Genomic DNA, 21,464 nt, shown 5'->3' with positions numbered 1-21,464 from the left:
ATAAGTCGACCACACGTACCCGCGAAGGTAAGCGGGACGGGGTGAGGTGGGGGGTCTCCGGGGGGGTCCGAATGGAAGGAAGCAGCTCTGGGAATTCAAACCCAAAGTATTTTTTTTTTTTTTTCTTCCTGCTTCTGCCTCACCGTGCCATCATTATTCAGTCTGACGGTTCCTGTAAACAGCGTTCGGGAAAGCATGCCGCTGTGCATTCCTGCAGTACCTTTCATAAAACATTGAAAAATGTCCATGCCGTTTGTGTGTTTACAACAACATTTTTAACAGCGTTTAAAGGTTAACGAAGCGATTCTGCGCTTTTTCCATTCGTCGGTATGATCTCGAAATATTTGAGCAATGTTGTCATATTGCTGTTTGAGCACCAATAAGAGAGGAGAACTAGGGTCTCCTACATTTCCAAATTTTATTCCAGTGGAGACTGCGGGCAGCTCAAAAACTGGATACTGAAGACTGTAATACAGCATCAAGCGCTAAGACACAGCTAAATTGTCCTATATAGAATTCTCTCAGCAATGGAGAAACATTTTATCCATCAAAAGACTGTGGGCAGCAACATAATAGAGCGCTGCAGAAAATTGGAGACTATGGAGTATAATACAGCAGCGTTCAGAGTGAAGGCACGGCAAAAGGGGCCTGTGTTTACTTCTTGAAGGAGACACCCCTCTCGGATACCAAAAGGAGACTGCGGGCAGCAAGAAAACGTTTACATATTTTATCCTGGAGGAGACTGTGGGCATGAGTACCAGGTAGTGCAAAGGCCATCATTACCTTTTTGGGGGCCTCAGCATGCCCGAAAACTCAACAATGTTTGCAAGCTGGTGGATCTTGGTGAAAATGTGCATATTATTGGGATTCCCATGACAACCTCTCAAAATTCATTCGGTAGCACCCCCTGGTAAATTTTTATTTATTTTTTTTTTAAATAAGCCCCTGAAACCAGTTTCACCGATCAACACAAAATTTGCTGGGCATGTCTATCATGAGAGGGCGCGCAAAAAAGTCTCAAAGACCCATATCTGGAATTGAACAGGAAGTCAGATATTTTGATATGAAGAAGCCACTCTGACCGAATTCGGAGCTCAAACTGCTACTAGGGAATTCACCCAAATATAATCCGAGGACCCCCATCTTGCAATAAAAACATCAACATCACTGATTTAAAATATAGTCCTCATTTTATTAACAGAGGCCAAATAAAACTTAGCACATTTTATTTACAAAGGGGAGGCAATAAATATCTTAATAATAGTCATAAAATTATTTTTTGCTTACATTTAGAAAAAGAAGATCATAAATGTGTGTGTCACGTTGTTAGTAAGGTTGCCAGTAGACAGGTGAGTACACATTACTGGAGAGAGAAGGTGGCAAAGTTACTAAAGAAGCGTCCCAGTAGACATCGCTAGATGAAGAGTTCGCTGATGATTCGGAAAACAAGAAACCAGGAGGTAGAAGAAGTCTTCATCACCAAAAACAACTAAAACCTCAGGAGTTTTTTTTTTCCGGCAAGTCCAGTAGTGTGTCTGCGACGAAGGCGGAAGACGTGGAATTGAGTTAAAAAAAAATACAATAAAAAAATAAACAGAATGCTGTGTGAAATATTGCACTCAAAGCAACACAGTCATTCCGATGGCGGCGTCCCGCCTTCTTCCTCCCGTCTCCATGGCGTCCTCTTCCAGTGGAAAGTATGGTGTCCTCGTCATGGCGGGATAACTCAAACAAGATTCCAATAAATCCCGCTTGGCTGATTTTTACGGCGTTCACCTACTGGCTTGACAGTCAACAAAGACGCCGTCCCCAAAAGCTTCCTGTGGTTTATCCGTACTTATAAATAAGACGGCGGGACGCGTCGAGTAGAAAAATAAAAATTTGCTCTTTCAAGACCAGATTGTCCGTGGAGTGTCCGCCCTCCTGAGTGCTGTCAATCAATCCATCCGTCCATCAAACCACCCGTCAATGAATCAGTTCCTCCTGGCTTTTAGCCGGCGGGCTCGCCGCATGCGCTTGGTGACGGGTGTGAAGCGGAACTCCTCCAGCGGGTCCTCGCGGCCTTTGGGGTCCCGCTTCATGAAGTGGACCTCCTGCTGCCGCTGGGTGGTGCGTGAGCCCTTCTTGGGCCGGCCCTTGCGGTTGAAGCCCAGGTACCAGCCTTTGTACTTGGCCGACACCAGCGCCGTGTAGTTGTTCTCCAGGAACTCCTCCACGAACACGCACTCTTGCTTTCTGCCGTCGGGCTGACAAAAAAAACGACAAAAAGACATTTTTAGATGAATTAAAAAAGACTTTCGTTTAAGGATTCAAACTGGGATAAAAAAAGGGTCTCCGGTTGTCACGGGTGAGCATTTGTTCATCATACCCCAAAAACATATCGGTTCAGAATTATTATACTTTTCCTGCAAGAAAATATAATATGTACTACTACTGCAGCGTCCAGAGTAAAATAAGAGCAGAAATGGCCTACTTTTACTTCTCTAAGCTAAGTAGCTCTTATCCAATAAGAGACTATGGGCAGCAAAAAAATTGGGCATTGTGGCAAAGTGGTGACTGCAGAGGGTAATACTGCGCTGTGTCCAGAGATAAGGCAAAACAACAAGAGTCTGCACTTGCTGTATATCCAAAAGGAGACGAAGGGCAGTGAAGAAACGGAGCACAGCAGCCAAGTGGAGAATAGGATACAGGAACAAACAACACCAAAAAGAAAGAGATTTTTTATTTATTTATTTACTTCTCCGGCAGGAAACAAATTTTATGTGGAAAACGACTAAGGGCAGTGAAAAACAGAGCTGTAGCCAAGTCATAAACAAAGCATGGTAACAAATAACAACAACTATAGTCTATTTGTATTTACATCTCTGGAAGGAGGCATTTTATCTGGAAGGAGATAAGGGGCAGCAAAAACTGGGATGCAGCCAACTGGAGGAAAATGCAGTGTAATACAAAATTACTGAAGGAAAACTACGGTCTCCTTCTATTTACTTCTCTGGAAGTAGTCAATTTTTATCCGAATGGAGGCTAAGGGCAGCGAAAAAACTGAGTGCTTCAGCCAAGTGGAGAATGAGAAATGCTAGCAAACGATAATAGAGAACAGTGAAGTTCTCTTCTATTCACTTTTCTGGAAGGAGAGGCATTTTATCTGAAAGGAGACTAAGGGCAGCAAGAAAACGCACTACATAATCGTGTTAACAGAATGTGTGTTGCAATTTACTTTCGATTTCCATTGTCATTAAAACCAAGCAAAAACTCAGTCGATCCTTCAAGGGCTGTAACAGCTTTTGATGGATGATTTGGATGAGAAATGAATAACGGTGTGCCGCTACTGTCTTTTCCGCACGCAGAATCCCCCGCCGCCCCCCCTCACCCACCCCAGAGAGACCACCTGGCATGAGCAGGTGACATAATTGCATTGGTCCTAAGTGACCATTAGCCGTGCGGGCGCATTGTGGCCATTGCGGCGGCTAATTGAGCGATCCAGTTACGTAATGGAGGAACGGGCCCAGAGTTATCAAAGGGGTTTTGTTTTGAAGGGGGGCAGGAGAGGAGGGAGGAATCCGGGCTAGCCGGAATTAAGAGTCCTCCCCTGGAAATGTTCGTTTTGATTTGACAGAATTCACAGGCCAACTCACCCTTCCGACTATTTTGCCCTTCTCGTTCATGCAGATGTAGTGTTGGCTCTCTTTTCCTTTGATTCGGATGTGGCTGCCGAAGGTTTCCGTCTCCACCACCAGAAGAGCTGAAAGAACACAGAGACGAAAAAACACGTTAAGGCCACCCAATGAAAGCGAGTTGCACATTTTGACAAAAATACCACACAGATGTGCAAATTCTGCCTTTACAATGAAAATAACACTCAGTTTTAAATTTTATCCAAGAGGAGATTAAGGGCCGCGAGAAAATGGGGCCAAGTGGAGAAGAAGACATGCTTACCTAACATCAACATCGGAGGAGAACAACGGCCTCCTTTAATTACTACTCAGTAAGGAGGGGCATATGATCCAACAGGAGACTAAGGGCTCCAAGTAATTGGGTCACCACAGCCAAGTGGAGAACAAGACATGTTTAAGAACCGACAACAAAGTAGGAGGGCGAGGGTCTGCTATATTCTCTGGACGGAGATAAATTTGATCTGAATTTGATCTGAAAGGAGACTAAGGGCAGTAAGAAACCGGAGGACCAACGCCAAGTGGAGAACGAGACGCACTAGCAAACAACAGTGGAGGAAAACAAGGGTCTCCTGTATTTACGGCTCAGGAAGGAGGAGGATTTCATCCAAAGGAGATAAAGGGCAGCAAGAAAATAGCAAATGCTACAAAGTGGGGAACCAGACGTGTCTAACAACAGACAAAGTAGGAGAATGAGGCTTTGCTACATTTACTTCTTGGCAAGAGACAGCCTTTATCCAGAAGGAAACTAAGGGCATCAAGAAAACAGGCAAGATCAAGTGGAGACTGCGGAGCATAATACCTCAGTATGATGTACACATAATTTTATCATTACATTTTTGTACTGCCCATACTTGAAATGAATGGGTATGCAACTTAACCAATTAAAAAAAAAACCCTCAGTATAGCTATTATTTGAAAAAGAGGGGGAAATAAATTAAAATTAGATTTTTTTTTTCCACCTACAAATAATATTGCCTTTTCCGCAAATCTATTTTATTAAAAAAAAAAACATTTTCATTGGTTAGGAAGTGTCTGAGTAACTAGATAAGCTATACAAATCAAATGTACTATTTCTATTTATTATCAGAAAAAATATATTCCGCACGTTTGTAGTATATCAACTGCGTATATATTTTTCTGTCATCAATTTTGTGCAAATCGAACATGCTAAGTGTCAAAGTGGGATTTACAGTTGTGTTTTCTAGCAAATCAACACTTCAAGTTAAGACGCATGCTAAAAACCAACAGCGTTTTGAAGTTGACACAGCGGTAATCCACTCCCAGGACGCATCCCAGGCCGGTGGCTCTTTTTATTTTTTGCCCCCCAACAACACACACACACACACACACACACACCGTTGCCCCGTTAACCCCCGCAAGGTGGCCCTTTGTCTGTGGCGGGGGCCCTCCAAGCAGGGCCGCCAAACATTTGCGCAGTGGTTATGTGCCCCCCCTACCCAACCCCGCCTTCCCCCGCCGGATTAGGTTTCAAGTCTGCCTTTAGTCTGTGCTCACTCAATCAAAAAGTTAAGATGATCCATTTGTTTAACACACAGGGCGGCCATTCAGGACAGAATAGACCCCGGGGACGGGGATGGGCTCCCCCTGTCTTCACCCCCCTGCTAGCCTTAAACTACACGGGGACAAGCAGGAGGAAGAAATGAGCCTTAAGCCGCTGGAAGTTTGGATTGCTGGGTTTTTATGCCGTCAGGATTCTTTAGAGCCCAAGCCTGGGGCTCTAAAAATAATCTGGTATCATTTCAAGAAGTACAGACAAATATGCACCAGTGAATCAAACATGAGGGCTGCAACTAACATTGATTTTAATAATCGATGCATTTTTATGAAATTATTGATGAATAAATAATTTCCAACCCTTTTATTAAAAAACAGGACATTATTTCAAATTAACAGTGTATAAAATGCACAAACATAAATGATTCATGATTTAGTTAATGGTTTGGGCTGTAATGTTAAACGTGTAAATGTTTTATTTTGATTCAACACACACCAAAGGAAAAAAATCTGTCAGTTTTCATGGAGGACTACAAATATCTGATTTGTTACTGTAACACAGCTTTTTTTTCTTCTTCTTAAAAATAGGCTACTTTTGGATTCCTGTGACATCAGGTCATGTTGGTTATGTTAAATTGGTGTTAAGGTTCTGTGGGGGATCGTTGGAAAAATTTCTCCCACCAACAAAAAATTACTAACAGCAGACTGACATGAAGAAACGATCACTTGCGCTCTAGTAGGCCTCAACTTTGTATCTTTTTATCCCAAAAGTCCCTCTCTCCCTGTCTGTGTGTGTTCAGAAACAAAGAAGACGTTAAGTGAAGCTTTGGCCAAACTTAACGGGATCCTCTTGAGTCGCCGTCCGCTGAGCCGCGCTAATTAAGCGTAATCTGGTGGCAAATCAATGCTGTCATAGTAAGTGGCATTAGGTTGACAAAAGGAGGGCATGCGGTGCTTTTATTGACGCTGTGTAACAAAAAAGAAAAAGAAAAAAACCCTGAGACACCGTCTGAAATGGGGAAAAAAGGGGCAACGAGGGTCTCCTGTAGGTGCTTCTCAGTAAGGAGCCAAATTAATTTCCAATAGGAGACTGAGGGCGGTAAGAAAAGGGAGCGCCACAGCAAAGTGGAGAATGAGACACGCAAACAGGAACAGCAATGGAGGAGATCAAGAGTCTTCTATATTTACTTCTTGTAAGAAGACGCATTTTATCTGATGGGAGACTAAGGGCAGCAACAAAAAATGGACCACTGCAGACAAGTGGAGAACAAGACCCACTATCAGTCGACAGCAGTGGAGGAAAGCGAGGGGTCTCCTGTATTTACGCCTCAATAGGAAGATCATTTTTTATCCAAATGAGACTAAGGGCAGACTAAGGAGCACTCCAACCAAGCTGAAAATGACACATCCTAACAAACGACGACAATTCGGAAGATTGAGGGTCTGCTGTATATTTTTCTCTGCAAGACTAATTTTGAGTCTAATTTTATCCAAAAGGACACTAAGGGCAGTAAAAAAAAAAAAAAAACACTTCAACCAAACTGAGAACTACATACTAACAAACGACAACAATGTAGAAAGAGGTCTGCTGTATTTTCTTCTCAGTCAGAAGACAAATTTTATCTGATAGGAGACTGAGGGCAGCGAAAAAACGTCGCCCTAGCCAAGTGGAGACTTACTAACAAACAACAACAACAGAGGAAGAGCACATGGATCTCCTGTATTTACCTCTTGGAAAGGAGAAAAAAATATCTAGGAGATTTAGGGCAGAAAGAAAATGGGCTGCTGTGGAGACTGCGGAGTTAAAACACCTCTGTATAACGTACATATTTGTGTAGCATGACAATTTTTTATCAAGACATATTTGTAAAGCAACCACCTTACAGTATACAGTCATGCGATATTTAAAAAAAGAGAATCTGTTCTAAAACAAGAAGTCCAAATTCTAAACTAATTATAGTTAGCCTACAAATGGCCTCTTCCTCAAACATGATTCCATTAAGATGCCCATTTTACACGTAATAGACGTAATGAACCTATTGATGAATGTGAGCGTAGCGTAGCCGTATGAGCGATGTGCTGCCGGGCCACACCACGGACATTTTTTGACCCCAACCGTCAAAAATGGAGCATAATGTTCCAGATTGTGGATTTTATCTCTTTAAAAGCCCCGCACTGCGACCTGTGTGACGGAGTACTGCGGAGGGGCACGGCTTCCTAAAAATAACAAATTTGCGATAAGGAGAGCGCAGCGTGCGTCTTCTTGGCGACCGAAGGGCGGTGTAAGTGCCGGGAGTTGGCAGGTGCCAGGTACTGCAGCTGAACGGGCAGACGGGAGAGGGGAAGGGGGAGGGGGGGACGCGCAACTGGCAAGGCTTCCTCGCAGGGAGGAAAAAAAACAAAACAGGATCTGCTTCCACTCAAGCTCCAACAAGCAGCGAGGAAACATTTTTTAAACGCGGCAATTTCCCAGAGTCAGCTGTTGTGAGCTGCTAACCATTTTAGCGTGCAAGGAACCATATTTGCTAGCTGACCTTCCACCTCATTCCTACCTGGCTGAATAATATTATTCCACTCCTCTGCTGTGGATGATGATAATCTGTTTCAGCAGACTAGTTCACTCAGCTCTTGGCTAGCTATTTAGCATATCAAGTTCAGCAAGCTAGTTTTGGTATTGATCTGTCATAGCTAGCTACTTGTCTTAGTTTAGAATGAGTACTTTTCTCATAGTATCAATCTATTTGTCTTATCTATTTTAGCATGTTAGTTTTCTTAGCTGGCTAGTTAGGCTAGCTATGGTATGTTTGTTAGCTACCATTTTGTCACGTCTTTCGACTGAAAATGATATCACAGTTGCTCAGGGCTCAGGTAACGATCAGAGCTCACCTGTTTTCTGAAAATGAGCCACGATTGGTCGTTATTTGAGCCCTCGGGGCATCTGTGATGTCATTTTCAGGCGACAGAAGTGATAAAAAGGCCGACCCCTGAGATGACAAATGGATGGATTATACAATTTAACTCATATTCCACAAACAAAATATTAATCAGAATGTCTTATTTTAACTAGGGGGCCTGCATAGAACATATTTTGGAAAAAAAATGTTTGGGTTGACTTCGGCTTGCAAACAGTCCCTCAGCCCTTTCAAACACACACACACAAGCATGGGCACACACACAATTATGCAACAGAACGACTAAAAAGATTATTACTCGCTGCTCGAGTGTCTAATAAAGGTATTTTGTTAATTAAAATTCTATTGTGGGTATATTTTGATGTAAATTGTGTCAGATAAATGAATGAGAAACAGTTGGTGTACCGCTGAGATTGTCCCATGCGGCTCTGGCGTTGCGTGTTGTTGTGCTGTTACATACATATTATTTTGTATTTATTATTTTTCTAAAATTATGCAATATTGTTTTGTGAGTACCGGTATATATTTATTTATGTATATTGCGCTTAAGTAATTTATTCCTCTTTGATTTGGTTTGGTACGGCGCATTTCCTGTGTGAAGGAACTACGAGAGAGAGAGATAGATGTGAATTAGAGCGCTGCTGTTCACGTCTGAGACGAAACAAAACACTGTCCTGCCGTGTCGGTTCTCTTTAGCAAGGAAGACGCCAGAAGAAATACATAAAGTCAAACCTATATTGTAACCCGCAATACCACGGCCTCCGAAGATAAGGAAGAACAATTTATGAGGATTACACTTCCAACAACGTACGTCACGACTATCACCGCGGGGCAGGCCGACTCAGCCGTGCATGTGTCATCTGAGCAATTCATCCTCATTGTCAATATTTTGAAGCAGATGTAATGCCTCCTGGACTCTAAAGCTTTTCTTTTTAATATACATGTATAGATCGTGGTGACCAGCAGCCTACTCAAAGCAGCCGCCGGTTGCTATGGAAAACTTAATCATGCGATAAAAAAAATTGACGCCGTCAAAGGGGGGTTGGATTAACGCCGAGAATAACGCGCTAAACTGACAGCCCTAATATATATATATATATATATATATATATATATATATATATATATATATATATATGTATATATATATATATATATATATATATATATATATATATATATATATATATATATATATATATATATATATATATATATATATATGTATATATACACCGTATAGTGTGACGTGTGACGAGTGAGATGCACAGGAATTCTCCCATACCATACTTGCCCCCATCATCTCCATTGGCGTTGACCTTCTTCCCGAGGATCTGCACGTGCTTGCCCGTGGTCCTGCTGTACAGCTGGTAGATGCGAACCTGCTTGCGGCTCAGGTCGTCCGGGTTCCTCGTGTGGTTCTCGATGTAGAAACGGAAGTCGGCGGAGCTCTGCTGCGACTCCTGAAGCGGTGACGAGGAAGGATTTAGGGATACACGCTATGGCCTTAAAATAACGTTTTTGTTTTTTGTGGGTTTTTTTTTACAAAAATCCGATGTATAATTTTAATAGATTTTTGCACCTTCATTGAATATATGTTTTCTATACTTAGCAGTGACTTACACAAAGATAAAAAAAAAAAAGGTTTTTCGTTTTTTGTCATTAGGAAAATATTACATTGAAACGAATGTTTTCTTTTTGTTTGTGGGAATTTAAGTTTGTAGTTGCTTCATTGAAAAATGATACCGAGAGGGATCAGAAAGGTCTGATCACAGCCATGTTGTTAATGGAAGTAGTGCATATTTGTTCACCCCCCAAAATTTATTTTCCTCTCCCCAAATTTTTCTAAAATATCATGAAAATAATGTCCTGAGCAATAAACTCCAATTAATCAATAAACATGATTAACGGTCTAGAATGGAAGCCAGAAAAAAGGAGGCCCGTAAGGGATTTTAGTGCTTTCGGCTTTTTACAAGCTGCTAACTACTGGATGTGTTGATTAAATTTTTTTGGGGAAAAAAACAAAACAAAAAAAACTAGAGCAACAGGTGCAGCCTCATGCTGCGCCTGGAGTCATGTTGATTTACCTGCATTTCTCCACCACTAGCAATTATACACCTGAAGTCGCACTATCATTAAACAAATATCTGCCTGCGGGGCCGAGCAGGCTCCATAAATTAGCGGAAGATAGCAGCAGTGGCAAAAGTACTCACACTATTACTGGAAGTTATAAATTTAAAAAAAATAAAATAAAGTACAGCTTACCAAAGTCAAAACATACAGAAGCTGAAATGAACTTAAGTATAAAAGTAAGATGAGCTTTCACTGTCAATTACAAAAGTATTTGCATTCGAGGCATCGTGCACGGAAAACACATTTTCATCAAAATTCCCAAAGCCGCCTCTGAGGGCTTCACCTGTCTGACGTTTATGAGCCACCGAGACCCCGCATAAAAACGAGGAAATTGCCGACTTATTTCGCAGGGGCAGTGCCGTCAGAAGCGTGAGCGCGTGGGGAAACGTATACTTTCGGAAGCCCTGGAATCTGCGGCGGGACCTGGTTTCCACAGCTGTATGCCGGCGGTAATTGCACAGTAATGGCTCTTTACGTGGCGGCTCTCAGGTGGCTAATTACATACGCATTACATACCCCGAGCTCTTTGTTGTTCTAACCCGGGACAACTGATGACATCCAGCGAAAAGCCATGGGAAAGATGGCAGCCGCATTAGAACAAATTCTTAAAAGTCGGAATGGGGGGAAAAAAATGTAGCGGAAGACACTCAAGAGGTGCTGAAAACGACAAGCTGTGAAAATGGTGACTTTGTCGATTTTTCCGGTAATCTTTCTGTTTCTTTACTTGAATAAGTACTTTTCTGATGACTTTCTTTTCTAATCCGTATGTTTAAAAATGGATATTTGTACTTTTTACTCCTTACTTTGTTAAAGCTCTGTATATGAGTGAGATGATGTAAAAAGACGTAAAACAGAAGTGAAGTCGTCCATAATTGAAATTTGGATTATTTGAGATATTGTGGACTTATAAAGCGGAAAAAACAGCGACGTGGAGGAACGCAAACCAGGGCGCATTAATGATGAGATATTCTGATGGCTTCATTTAAGACGATCTGATATGATGATGCTGCTTAGCCTAGAAAGGTATTTTTTCACTTACTATCATTAGTTAGCTATCATTTTTTGTTCATCAGTTCACAATGTTAGCAGAGCTTTGGAAACACATTTTCATTTTTTTGCTCAATGACACCACCAACTACAGGCCTGGCGTGCACATTACGGTGTTTTAGCAGACCCATGTAAATGCAGGTGTGAAACTTCTTTTTCAAGCAATGTTGTCATTTAAATGTACCGAAAAGACGAACTCTAATACAAACAAATCGTGGTTAAGTCCTTATACTCGGAAATGGCGGAGTAAAAACAAATAAGTTAATGGTGAGTTAAAAAACGCTCCGCTAAAAAACGCTTAAGACACTCAATCTTGGAAAGTGTGATGTCATTTTGGATTGCTGACGATGAAAGACAAAAATGTAAACATTTGAAAACACAACCCAATACATACTGTACATTTCTTACTAAAAACTGTTTCTAGCTGAAACAAACCATTGACGAAGTACCAAACAAAACGACATGCTTGTTTGTTTGTTTTTCTGTAAATTGTTTTTATACATTTTGGGGACAAAATTGGAAATGGATGTTTTCACAGTTAAGTGACAGAATAAAGTATTGGTGATGCATGTCACGTAAACTGATTTATTTATTATGAAGATCCACACGAATTAGATCTTTTTTCTACTTTCACACTTACAGTCTGCGCGTTAGGGTATTCAGGGATGCCGGGACATTAGCCTGAAGTTTCACACTCGGTTGTGTCGAAAGCAATTATCACTGTCAGACAATTATTTTATACATCATACCACCATCATACCATCACCTAATTATGTGATTGCACTCTAATGCAGCAATTTTGCAGGATCTCTGTGTGGAAAAGAGGCTACTGGGAAGCCAATAGCCCGTTTCACACTGCCTTTGTGTTGAAAGCAATTGTCACTGTCCGACTATTTTAGTCATCAAAACAGACTGTGGTACGAATGATGTGATCGCAAGATGTCATGTCTCTGCTTGAAAGCGCACAACGTCACAGCAAAATCCCGCTTTGCCGGCTCGTGCGTAAAAGTCAGTGGCGAGAGACGCCGACATATTCCCGCAGGCCAAATGTAACATTATGGATGGGCGTGCTTCCCAAATGTCAAGATTCAGAACCTGTCGCCATTTTTTGGGGGGGCCACTCGGCATTGCTAAAGCAAACATGTCACGGTGAGTCAACAGGTTTAACAAAAAAACGCTGTGACACAATCCCCCCCCCCCAACCCCCCATTTGCCATCACAAGTTGACAAGTTGATCCCTGAAACGTGGATCAAGGAAAAAACAAGCAACTTCGACAGAATCCACCAAAGATTAGAAACTCACCAGGTGCAGCGGTAACTTGGCGCTGTTTATACAGAACAGTGACATGGGAAATAGGTGGAAAATTCCCAACAGGAAGTGTGAACGGGGCTACTGGTTTACGTTGGTGCTAAAAGGTTAGCCTCACACAGAGTTCACACAAAATGACTGCATTTGAGCGCAATCAGATAGATGACGCCAGATAGAAGTTTCATAACAAGGGAAGAAAATTATATTCTTAATAATAGATAATAATAGCATAATCGCCTCAGTTATTTTTAACTTACTGTCAAGGTATCAATAAAAACACCAATAAGACTGATAGAAAAATAAAATAATTCTTCGGTAATAATCATCCGGTTTATGGTAATCTGCAATTGTTGAATCCTGGCAACTTGACTCTTCTTGATTGTAGAATTTTCTGTATTTTTTTTGTTTTACTAGCCTAAAGAGATATTAAAAAATGAATTTCAAAACCACAACTTGGGGAAAAAGGGAATAAATTCTTGAAAAATATGCCTTTTGTTCTTGAAAAATAGGTGTTTATTTCTGTATTAATATAAATAAATTCCTATTTTTTGAAAAAAAAAACACTTTTTTTTAAGAAATAGTGTATACAAAATGTACTTTGTTGGACTAAAAAGTTGTAATCCTCCGAGAAAGTAGTCTTTTTTTTCCCAAGATAAAGTCGTAATATTATAATATTAAAATAAAAGTTTACAAAAGGAAATAATGTAATAATTTTAACAAGTGAATTGGACAAATACAACTTTAGTGTCTGACAAAAAAGTATTCTCTTATAAAAATAGAAGTAGTAAAATCAGGAAAAAAAAACATGATACAACATAATTTAATGCAAAATATTTCGTGGCGTCTCAATCTTCAGCTCTCGGCCCCCAGTTTGAGAACCACTGGCATAAAGCGTATTAAACACATCCAAAGAGTCTCTTTAGCAAAGACAAAGATCAGCATCATCTCTCATCAACCCTCTTAAAGTGAAGTTTAAAGGTTAAAAAAAGAGGGGGAAAAAAGCAGCCTGCTGAGGGATTTATCTCCCATCTCGCCATCTCCAAACAAACACAAAGGTGTGTTTTGGTGCAAAGTTGCACTTCTTGTCACGGGAAAGGCAAAAGCGGCTAACACGGCTGAGCGGCGACGCTTTTTATCAGCGCGACTGAGCCCCCCCCCCCCCCACTCTCGGTCTTCAAAGACCACTTGAAAGATGATACTCCGGCGACTTCAAAAGGTGGAAGTGATTGGTCGCATCCATCTCCACGTTAACGCTTTGACACCGGCGTGCGCGCGGGGTCACGGGCACGTGACGTACTACCACGGCAAAATTATAACTTGTGCCCGATTCACTTTGATGCCTTTCTGTGACTCTTCCAGTATGTATATCGTGACCTGCTGGTGACACAGTGGCCATTGAGCATAGAGGACTGTATTTTCGTAGATGGTGCACCTGCGTCATGGGACGTATCGCTCCTGATTTTCGTACTAGCACAAGGCTCACTACGCATCTTGGCCAATTTGGTGGAACGCAACTAAATTCATCCAGAAATATGGGAAGAGTTTGCATCAAATGAAGTCAAATTCAATTATATAGGCCTTAATCACAAGAACGTCTCAAAGGGCTTGTATTATCAAACCCTCTGCATGTTTTAAATGGTTTGGACAAAATTGTAGCAAACCATCATGTCAGAGGGAGTACGCTAACCTGTTTTCCAGGTTGTGACGTTCCACGTATAGTGGAAGTGACGCAGTGAAGCTGCGACGTCAATTTTGGTCAACACAAGTGGGTGGTGTTTTTTTTTTTAAGGAGGGAAAAATGATTAAAATTCAAATCCTGATTTTGGAGAAAAAAATTGGGGATTATATTTTAGGGCCATATTGCCGCTCCTACAAAAAAAAAAACGGATCTGCCTTTTTTTCTGAAAACGTGCCTGTGAGCGAGACGTTCAGAATGTTGCCAAATGGGCTCATTTACGTAATACCACCTTCACATTTGAGTTTCTTTGATTTGGCGGCTAGGCTAGGAGAAGATCTATTATTTTCAAGTGACGACCACACGATCATCAAAGCCAAAATGTACAGTAACAAGAGCTGCGAGTGTGCATGCTAAGCGGGACGCTATCAACGTATCAACGCTAACTAATAGTGACGAATATTACTCTGTTGCGGTCTCCAGGAGGAAGCCGGAGTCCAGAGTGAGATTCGAACCCAGAACCTCTCGACTGCAAGACAGACATGCGAACCACAAAATCCACCATGCCGCTCACATGATGATGCATGTTACAATAAATGCAGGTTTACATTAAAACATAGCATGTTCTGGCTTGTTTGTTTGAACGTCACAGATCATAACTCGGCGTGGGAGATGCCCACCACCGTGTGTGTGTGTGTGTGTGGGGGGGTCAAATAAAAGCGTTGTAGTACACTGGCGTTCTCTCGACGCTGACCGAGCGAGTCATTAGGTGCGCAGACGCCTGCTAGTGCTTAGGGTTCAAAGTGAGACGCCGCTCGTAAAACAGAGAGAAAAAAAAAAAAGGAAAACAAGCAACTCCCCTTGGTAAAAAAAAAAGCAAAGCATCTGTTCAAAGAGGAGCTGTTAACCCCCCCCCCCCAGTTTGGAGTATCTGTAAAAACACAAGGCACACTGCTAATTGAAGTGCACATACAAGCCATGACACACTTTTAATTGTCACACGCCTTAAACGAGATTTGCAAGCGGGTTCAACTTCAACGAGTGCTCATTTTATGTCCACTCGTAATTGAGTCTGTGGTCATCCTTGTGGGTGCCGTGGTCGTCCAAATGTACTCGACATCATCATTATTATCATCATACAGGGTCATAACATCCACATGTATGTACGACAGTGGGGTCAAAGGTGAAGCTGCATTATTCTTTATTCATTTTTTAACCTCCTGTTTTGTTTTGTTTTTTTTCTTTGCTATGCCAAAAATGTCCATGGGTCAATGTGACCTGCTGCTTGTTTGGTTATAAATGTTTTAGTCATTTTATAATAAAAATATGTTTAAAAGAAGAAATACATTTTTAAAAATCGGACATTGTTTAAACATATTTTTAGTTGGACATATTTTAATTCTATATGGGCCAATTTGACCGACTGCATTATAAGTGAGAAAATAAATATTAATTTTCAAAAATAATTTCAAGATGAAAATGAGAGGGGCCATGTGATCTGCTGCATGTTTTTCATAAAATCAACAATCCTTTTTTTTTTTTTTTTTTTTTAAGAAACTAACGAAAATAGGACATTTTGGTTTTACATGTAAAAAATATTTTTGGGAAACAACTTTTTAAAATGTGGAGTTTTTTTTTTTTTGTTTGTTTTTTAAATATTTCTTGTTTTAAATATTTAAACTTTCAAAATGGACCAAAGAGACCCGCTGCATATTTAGCCATAAAATCTAAAATAAATTATTTAAATGTTGTACATAAACATATTTAAAAGATGAAACTAACAAAAAGTAGGACATATTACATTAAAAAAATATTTTATGTATACATATAATTAAAAGTACCTAACAAAAAATACATTTTAAAAATATTTTGTCACTTAATTTCTTTTTAAATTCTACATCCAAATAATTAAAAGAATATTTTGTTCTTTTACATTTTTCAAATATTGGTATATCTACTGTACATATAAAAATGTTCGTTTTCATATGTCGATATTTTCACAACTTTGCCTTTTTTTTAAACATGTTTTGAATCTCTGTTCACAATGGGGCATACCAATTATTTTTCATTTATATGAATTTTCCCCATACATCAGGATGTATAGTAAATGATTTTCTTCCAAGATACAGTGATTACGATGCAGTAGATGTATCGTGATACCGTCAGTATCTTTTATAAAATACTGTGAGATGAGTTGCTTTACGTTTTTTCTTATAATATAAATAGATTTTTACACAATTGCTCTACTATATCGTGATGCTGTGGCAATCAGTGTAAAAAATGTCTTGATAATGTGGCTTATCATATGCTGATGATCGATTTTTGCGCAATCCCTGTTCCACGATACTGTTTGAATCACTTTTTTTTTTAATTGCATATTGTAGTTATTGTGATATACAGTATCAAGGGATGGTTTTTTTCACCAATATATTATGATGCAATCCCTGTATCTTGTTACTATTGGTATAGTTCTCATCATTATTATGGCCCTGCATGACATACTGTTAATTTTAGGGTAGGTTAGGACCCAATTTGGCTCCCCATCCTCAGTTTGGGAAACCCCGCTTTTAGGGCAAACAGATGCAGTGCTTCTCAAATTAGAGTCTGCAAAATCATTTGCAATAAATGATGGCATTGTTTCTCAAAAAAAAAAGTGAATGGCATGCCAATAAAACAATCGCAGTAAAGGAATTATTCTTTGCTATACCTTACTGCTGCTTTGGGCCAATTAAAAGTTGTCATTGCAGCATACTGACTTTTTCTTGGAAATGGGCAACTTTTTCATTCCTATGGCATTTAGGAGTATACGTGTGGAACTGTGGAAAAAAAATCATTTCTTTACCTTTGACTTATAATACGTTCGCATTGAATCTTAGAACTATTTTAACACCAATTTATTTAGGTAGAAGTCCTATTTATGTCCAATACATTAGTATTTAGTCATTTTTTACCTACATGACCCCCCCCAGGCCCCTTATATTTGGCTGCAGTGTTATTTTTCTAACTGTAAATAATGTTACAGAGGCCTCTACATTTTTTAATCCATTAGTTAAGTGCAGCTCAGTTCTATGTAACTTGGAAGCATCTTTTAGCATTAAATTGAATCATTTAAGACCACGTTTTTTGTCAACTGACATCCCCCCCCCCCTTTTTTTTTTTTACTACTGTATGGTTATGATGGTGGTGCTTGGTGCACCGCTGCAACAGCAAATGAAAGGTGCACGTACCTGTAGCTGAAAGTAGAGGACCAGGAAATGTAAACACCTGAGAGGAAACACACAGAAAGACAAGTGAATGCAATTCCACGAGATGGAGGCGTTTTTAGCGACTTCTATTGGAAAGAATGCGGATTGTTTTTTAGGTGGAGGTGTTGGGGAAGGCGGGGGGCGGGGGGTACTTACAGGTAAAAGAACCTGGAAGGCAGCGGCGACATCTTGACACCTGCTTCCACTCGTCCGACAGAGGAAAGAAGGCGGGGATGGGTGGAGGGGCGCACCGCCACCACCGCCGCCGCCTTCCTGGAACTCCGATGCGGCCCCCCGTGCGCCTTTTACGCACACGGCTCCAGCGAGGAGACGCTTCTCGCAGCGGTGGAGTCCGGCAGTAACACGCTCACCCGAGGCAACATGAGGCGCTTCCTTGTCGACGATTTATCCAGATTATTAATCAAAAGCAACAAAATCCCACTCTCCGAATGATATCCTCTCCGAGAAGAAGAAGAAAAAAAAATATATATCACAAGTTCCCAAAGTGTACCTGAAGAGGGGCAGTTCTACACCTTGCACGGGCCATTGTCTTTTTGGAAAATCTGCAAGTGTTGTATGTTGAAAAATCGTCCTTCCACCTGACTGTGAATAATAAAGATTCTGGTAATGAAGAAGAAATCCAAAGGCGTTTGTCAGCGGGCTGCGCTGCGCGTCTGCGGCTGCACGTTGGGCCACTGTGAGGCTTTTTGCTCGATGGTGGGTGGAAACATGTCAGCGGTTTGCACCTGATAGGGTAATCCCACGGACCATCAGCATGCACGGGCTTCCCCTCGCGCACAAGAACCCCCCCCACCCCCCTACCCCCGCCGCAACCCTTCATCGCCACCCCTCTCGGTGGCGAGTCTCGTTTTCATTTTTTCCCCCCCAATGCCAGTGCAGGGATTCATTTTAATGTCATCACCAATTTAAAAAGTGAGATTTTTTTTTTTAAACATTCAACATCATGCGTTTGTGTTGAGTTTTGTGAAATTGTGAACAAATCCAGTCATTAAAAGGGAACATTCTAAATGGGTGCTACAGTGTATATGTTTAAAGTTTTATATGTAATATAAAATCGATGTATGGTCAGTAAAATGCGCATTTTATAATAAAAATTGGTCATTTAAACAGATTCATTTGATAGATGTTTTTAGTTATATTTTAACAGGAAATATGAAAAAAAAAATACAAAATGTGTTTTATTTAGTAAATATGTAACTGTGCATAGTTAAGTGTATGTTATTACTTTTTGATACGTAGATTTTAAATAAACATATTTGGCGTGTTCTCTTTGTAATATGTATATAAAAGTGTTTTTTAAATAAAGGAACTAGATTTTGTTTATGTCCAGTTTTACTTTCGTTTTAAACATATGTCCATGTGTGCCATTTAAAAGCATTTTCTTATCGACAGAGTACCGCTGTTTCCCTCGTGAGCGTTACTATCCCTTTGCGCAATATTCCGGTGACATACGTTAGTCGCGATTGCGCCGCTCCCCCGCCTGACAGAAACTGAACTGTCCTCTCGTCTGCTTGTTATTTGTGCTTTCGAGAAGCTCGCCGCTTTGTGGATTGGCGCGCAACTTGGCCAGACAGCATTCAAATGCAGCCCGCCTCCCCACCCAGCCTCTTTATTTCAATAACGTGCTATAACTTACCCGACATTTAAATGAAAGAGAGGTGTGAATGTGTTTACAAGCGCTTCAGAGCTGGCAGCGCTGAAAGTGAGCCCGCAGCACATCCCCATGCTGCCATTAAAAAAAAAAAAAAAAAAAAAGAAAAGAACGAGGAGGAAAAAGCTTTGTGGTTGGCCTTTATTGTGCCATTAAAACTGGATCCTCGGCATTCCTGCCCCATTCATATTCAAAATCATCCTAAATGATTACATACATCACGTCCCATGTGGCCGGTTCAAAGGAGTCCAAGAAAGTCACGCTGAGCGAGGCACCTGCATAAACTCACAAAAAAAAAAAAAAAAAAAAAAAATATATATATATATATATATATATATATATATATATATATTAGACTATTCATAACAATCAGTACCAGTTGATGATGCCTGCAAGGGAGATGGCTACAATTATGCAAACAATTATGACAGCAACTCATTTGTCATATGCAAATTTGATGATCTCAAGTCAAGCTCGTGATTAACGCACATTAAATCAAGGTAAGGTGTATAAAACAATAGTCACTCTTTTGGGGTCTGTTTGTATGCTTTTACGATCAAACAAATGAGGCAATATTAGATGATACCAAAAAAATGATTGCATTATTTGGGGAGCATACATCAAGATAAGGTCTCAAGTAACATTCACCTATATGCACAGTTTGTAGTTTTAGTCACGGTAACGTACAAATAGCACAAAGGGAGTATTCATACTGGAAGAACAGCAATGATGGATTTGAACTTCAGGCCACAAATCAAGGCAAATTCATTCACTTACAATTCTCTCATGACTTTGAATGTGATTGGTTGATTCGGAACGCGGCCACATCCCCAGTTATGAGGGTGTGCACACTTTTGCAAACACATTGTTTGGTTTTTACTTCCTTTCTCAAAAAGATGAAATTCAAAATCAACTCAGTTGTACAGGTAATGGAACACATTAATGTTAAAAAAAAAAAAAAAAAAAAAGTTTAGAAATGATTTATCTTGCTTCCTCTGATTAACCCCTGATAAAGTTCTGTTTTTCTAGTAGGCTTTTGACTTTTTAAAATATATATACCACAAACACTTTGCTCTTGAACAGGGGTGTGCAGACTTTTTTATGTCAGCTCCAAGACTAATGTTTAGTTTTTTTAATGTGAGTATATTTTCCTGTTGTAGGGGGGGGGGGGCCTAAATGCTTAAATTATGTATTTGTCATATAATTTTTTTTCTTGCTTTTTAAGTCCAGTGTTTGCAGTCATCTCTTAATCTTCCTACACTTGTCTTTATTTTATTTTCTTACATGTCACGTGGACTCTAGATGGAAACTAGCTTTAAGGCTACTCTACACGATCCCCGAGAAATAACTAAACCAAACTACTAAATAATTGCCCTTGTAAATGATGATTTGTGTTTTTTCCAATGGGGAGCAATTGTTGATACCCAACAAATTGGAGATGGACTAGCGTCCTGGTATGGATCGCGTTCAGAATAGAAATGTGTGATATTTCCCACATCAGACAGCCAAAGTCATCGGTGGGCGCTATTAGCATGTGCAGCCCACTTTGATCCAAATTGTACGATAAAACACTCCCCGGTCCGGTTAGTTGCTGGTGCACTCTTAAGAATGGGGAGAAATGGTTGACAGGGTCTGGGAACTAGAGGAAGAAGATGAGGAGGAAGGGGAAAGGGGGGGGCGAGGCACTCAAGAGTTGGGATAAGGTTACCCCGCTGAGATTAGCCCACAAGAGTGGAGAAAAACAATACAGCTAGCTAAAGGTTTTGTTTAACCTGGGATGCCATTGAACAGCAAGTCAATTTTTTTTTTAGCTATATGTACTTGAGTCATGATTTGTACGTTTTACTCCCTACATTTGAAAACTGACATCTGTAATTCTACACCTCACTTTGTCCAAAGAGGATGGTTAGTTTTTTCAATTAACCTTCGTAGATGATAGATGATGACGCAAAGTAAAAAAAGACGCAGTTGAGATCTTGATTGATTGATTGACTGATGGAGGTGGAAAAAACAGGGACGTTGTACATTTTCATTCTTCGTCTTTTGACTCCGCATCGTTTTAGTGTGTTATAGTGTTTACTGTTTTTGTTATTAATGTCCCGTTTAAACTGTCTTTGTTTTTATATGTAAGATTTTTATTTCATGTACAGCACTTTGTTTGCACCTGTGGTTGTTTTTAAACAGCTCTGTAAATAAATTTGAGTTGAGGGAGCTTCAACGATGACAGAAACAGATTTGGAGAAGCAAGATAACATCAATTTCTTGACACTGGCAGTACAAAT

The 21,464-nt window shown here is 40.3% G+C and overlaps 1 protein-coding gene across 3 annotated transcripts; it reads right to left on the bottom strand.

Moving 5' to 3' along the window:
• Positions 1 to 1,223: 1,223 nt before the first annotated feature.
• On the bottom strand, positions 1,224 to 18,239 carry fgf24 (fibroblast growth factor 24). 3 transcript variants are annotated; one of them, XM_086016064.1, is made up of 6 exons: positions 18,022 to 18,239; positions 17,667 to 17,903; positions 17,493 to 17,529; positions 9,387 to 9,564; positions 3,636 to 3,742; positions 1,224 to 2,246 (listed from the first exon to the last, which is right to left on the bottom strand). In XM_086016064.1, exons 2-6 carry the CDS (start codon positions 17,696 to 17,698, stop codon positions 1,974 to 1,976), a joined length of 627 nt encoding a protein of 208 aa, XP_085872190.1. In that variant the 5' UTR covers positions 17,699 to 17,903; positions 18,022 to 18,239; the 3' UTR covers positions 1,224 to 1,973. The 3 variants fall into 3 exon arrangements, with proteins under 3 accessions (XP_085872190.1, XP_085872199.1, XP_085872209.1); XM_086016073.1 differs by having other exon boundaries at positions 9,396 to 9,564; positions 17,667 to 18,239; XM_086016083.1 differs by lacking the exons at positions 17,493 to 17,529; positions 17,667 to 17,903; positions 18,022 to 18,239 and adding an exon at positions 12,585 to 12,964.
• Positions 18,240 to 21,464: the final 3,225 nt, after the last annotated feature.

Source organism: Filicampus tigris, chromosome 2 (genome assembly GCF_054856515.1).
Source record: "Filicampus tigris isolate MCC_2025a chromosome 2, RoL_Ftig_1.0, whole genome shotgun sequence".
Lineage (NCBI taxonomy): Eukaryota > Metazoa > Chordata > Actinopteri > Syngnathiformes > Syngnathidae > Filicampus > Filicampus tigris.
Note: the sequence above shows the minus strand (reverse complement) of the source record. Positions and strands in the feature narration are given on the sequence as shown.

Bases quoted from the DNA above. Each gene is read 5' to 3' on its own strand.
- fgf24 (XM_086016064.1), bottom strand. From the start codon at position 17,698: ATGTCGCCGCTGCCTTCCAGGTTCTTTTACCT. The intron at 9,565-17,492 runs GTACGTGCACCT...TCACCGCTTCAG, and splicing joins TCCTCTACTTTCAGCTACAG to GAGTCGCAGCAGAGCTCCGC. The intron at 3,743-9,386 runs GTATGGGAGAAT...GTGTTCTTTCAG, and splicing joins AGATGATGGGGGCAAGTATG to CTCTTCTGGTGGTGGAGACG.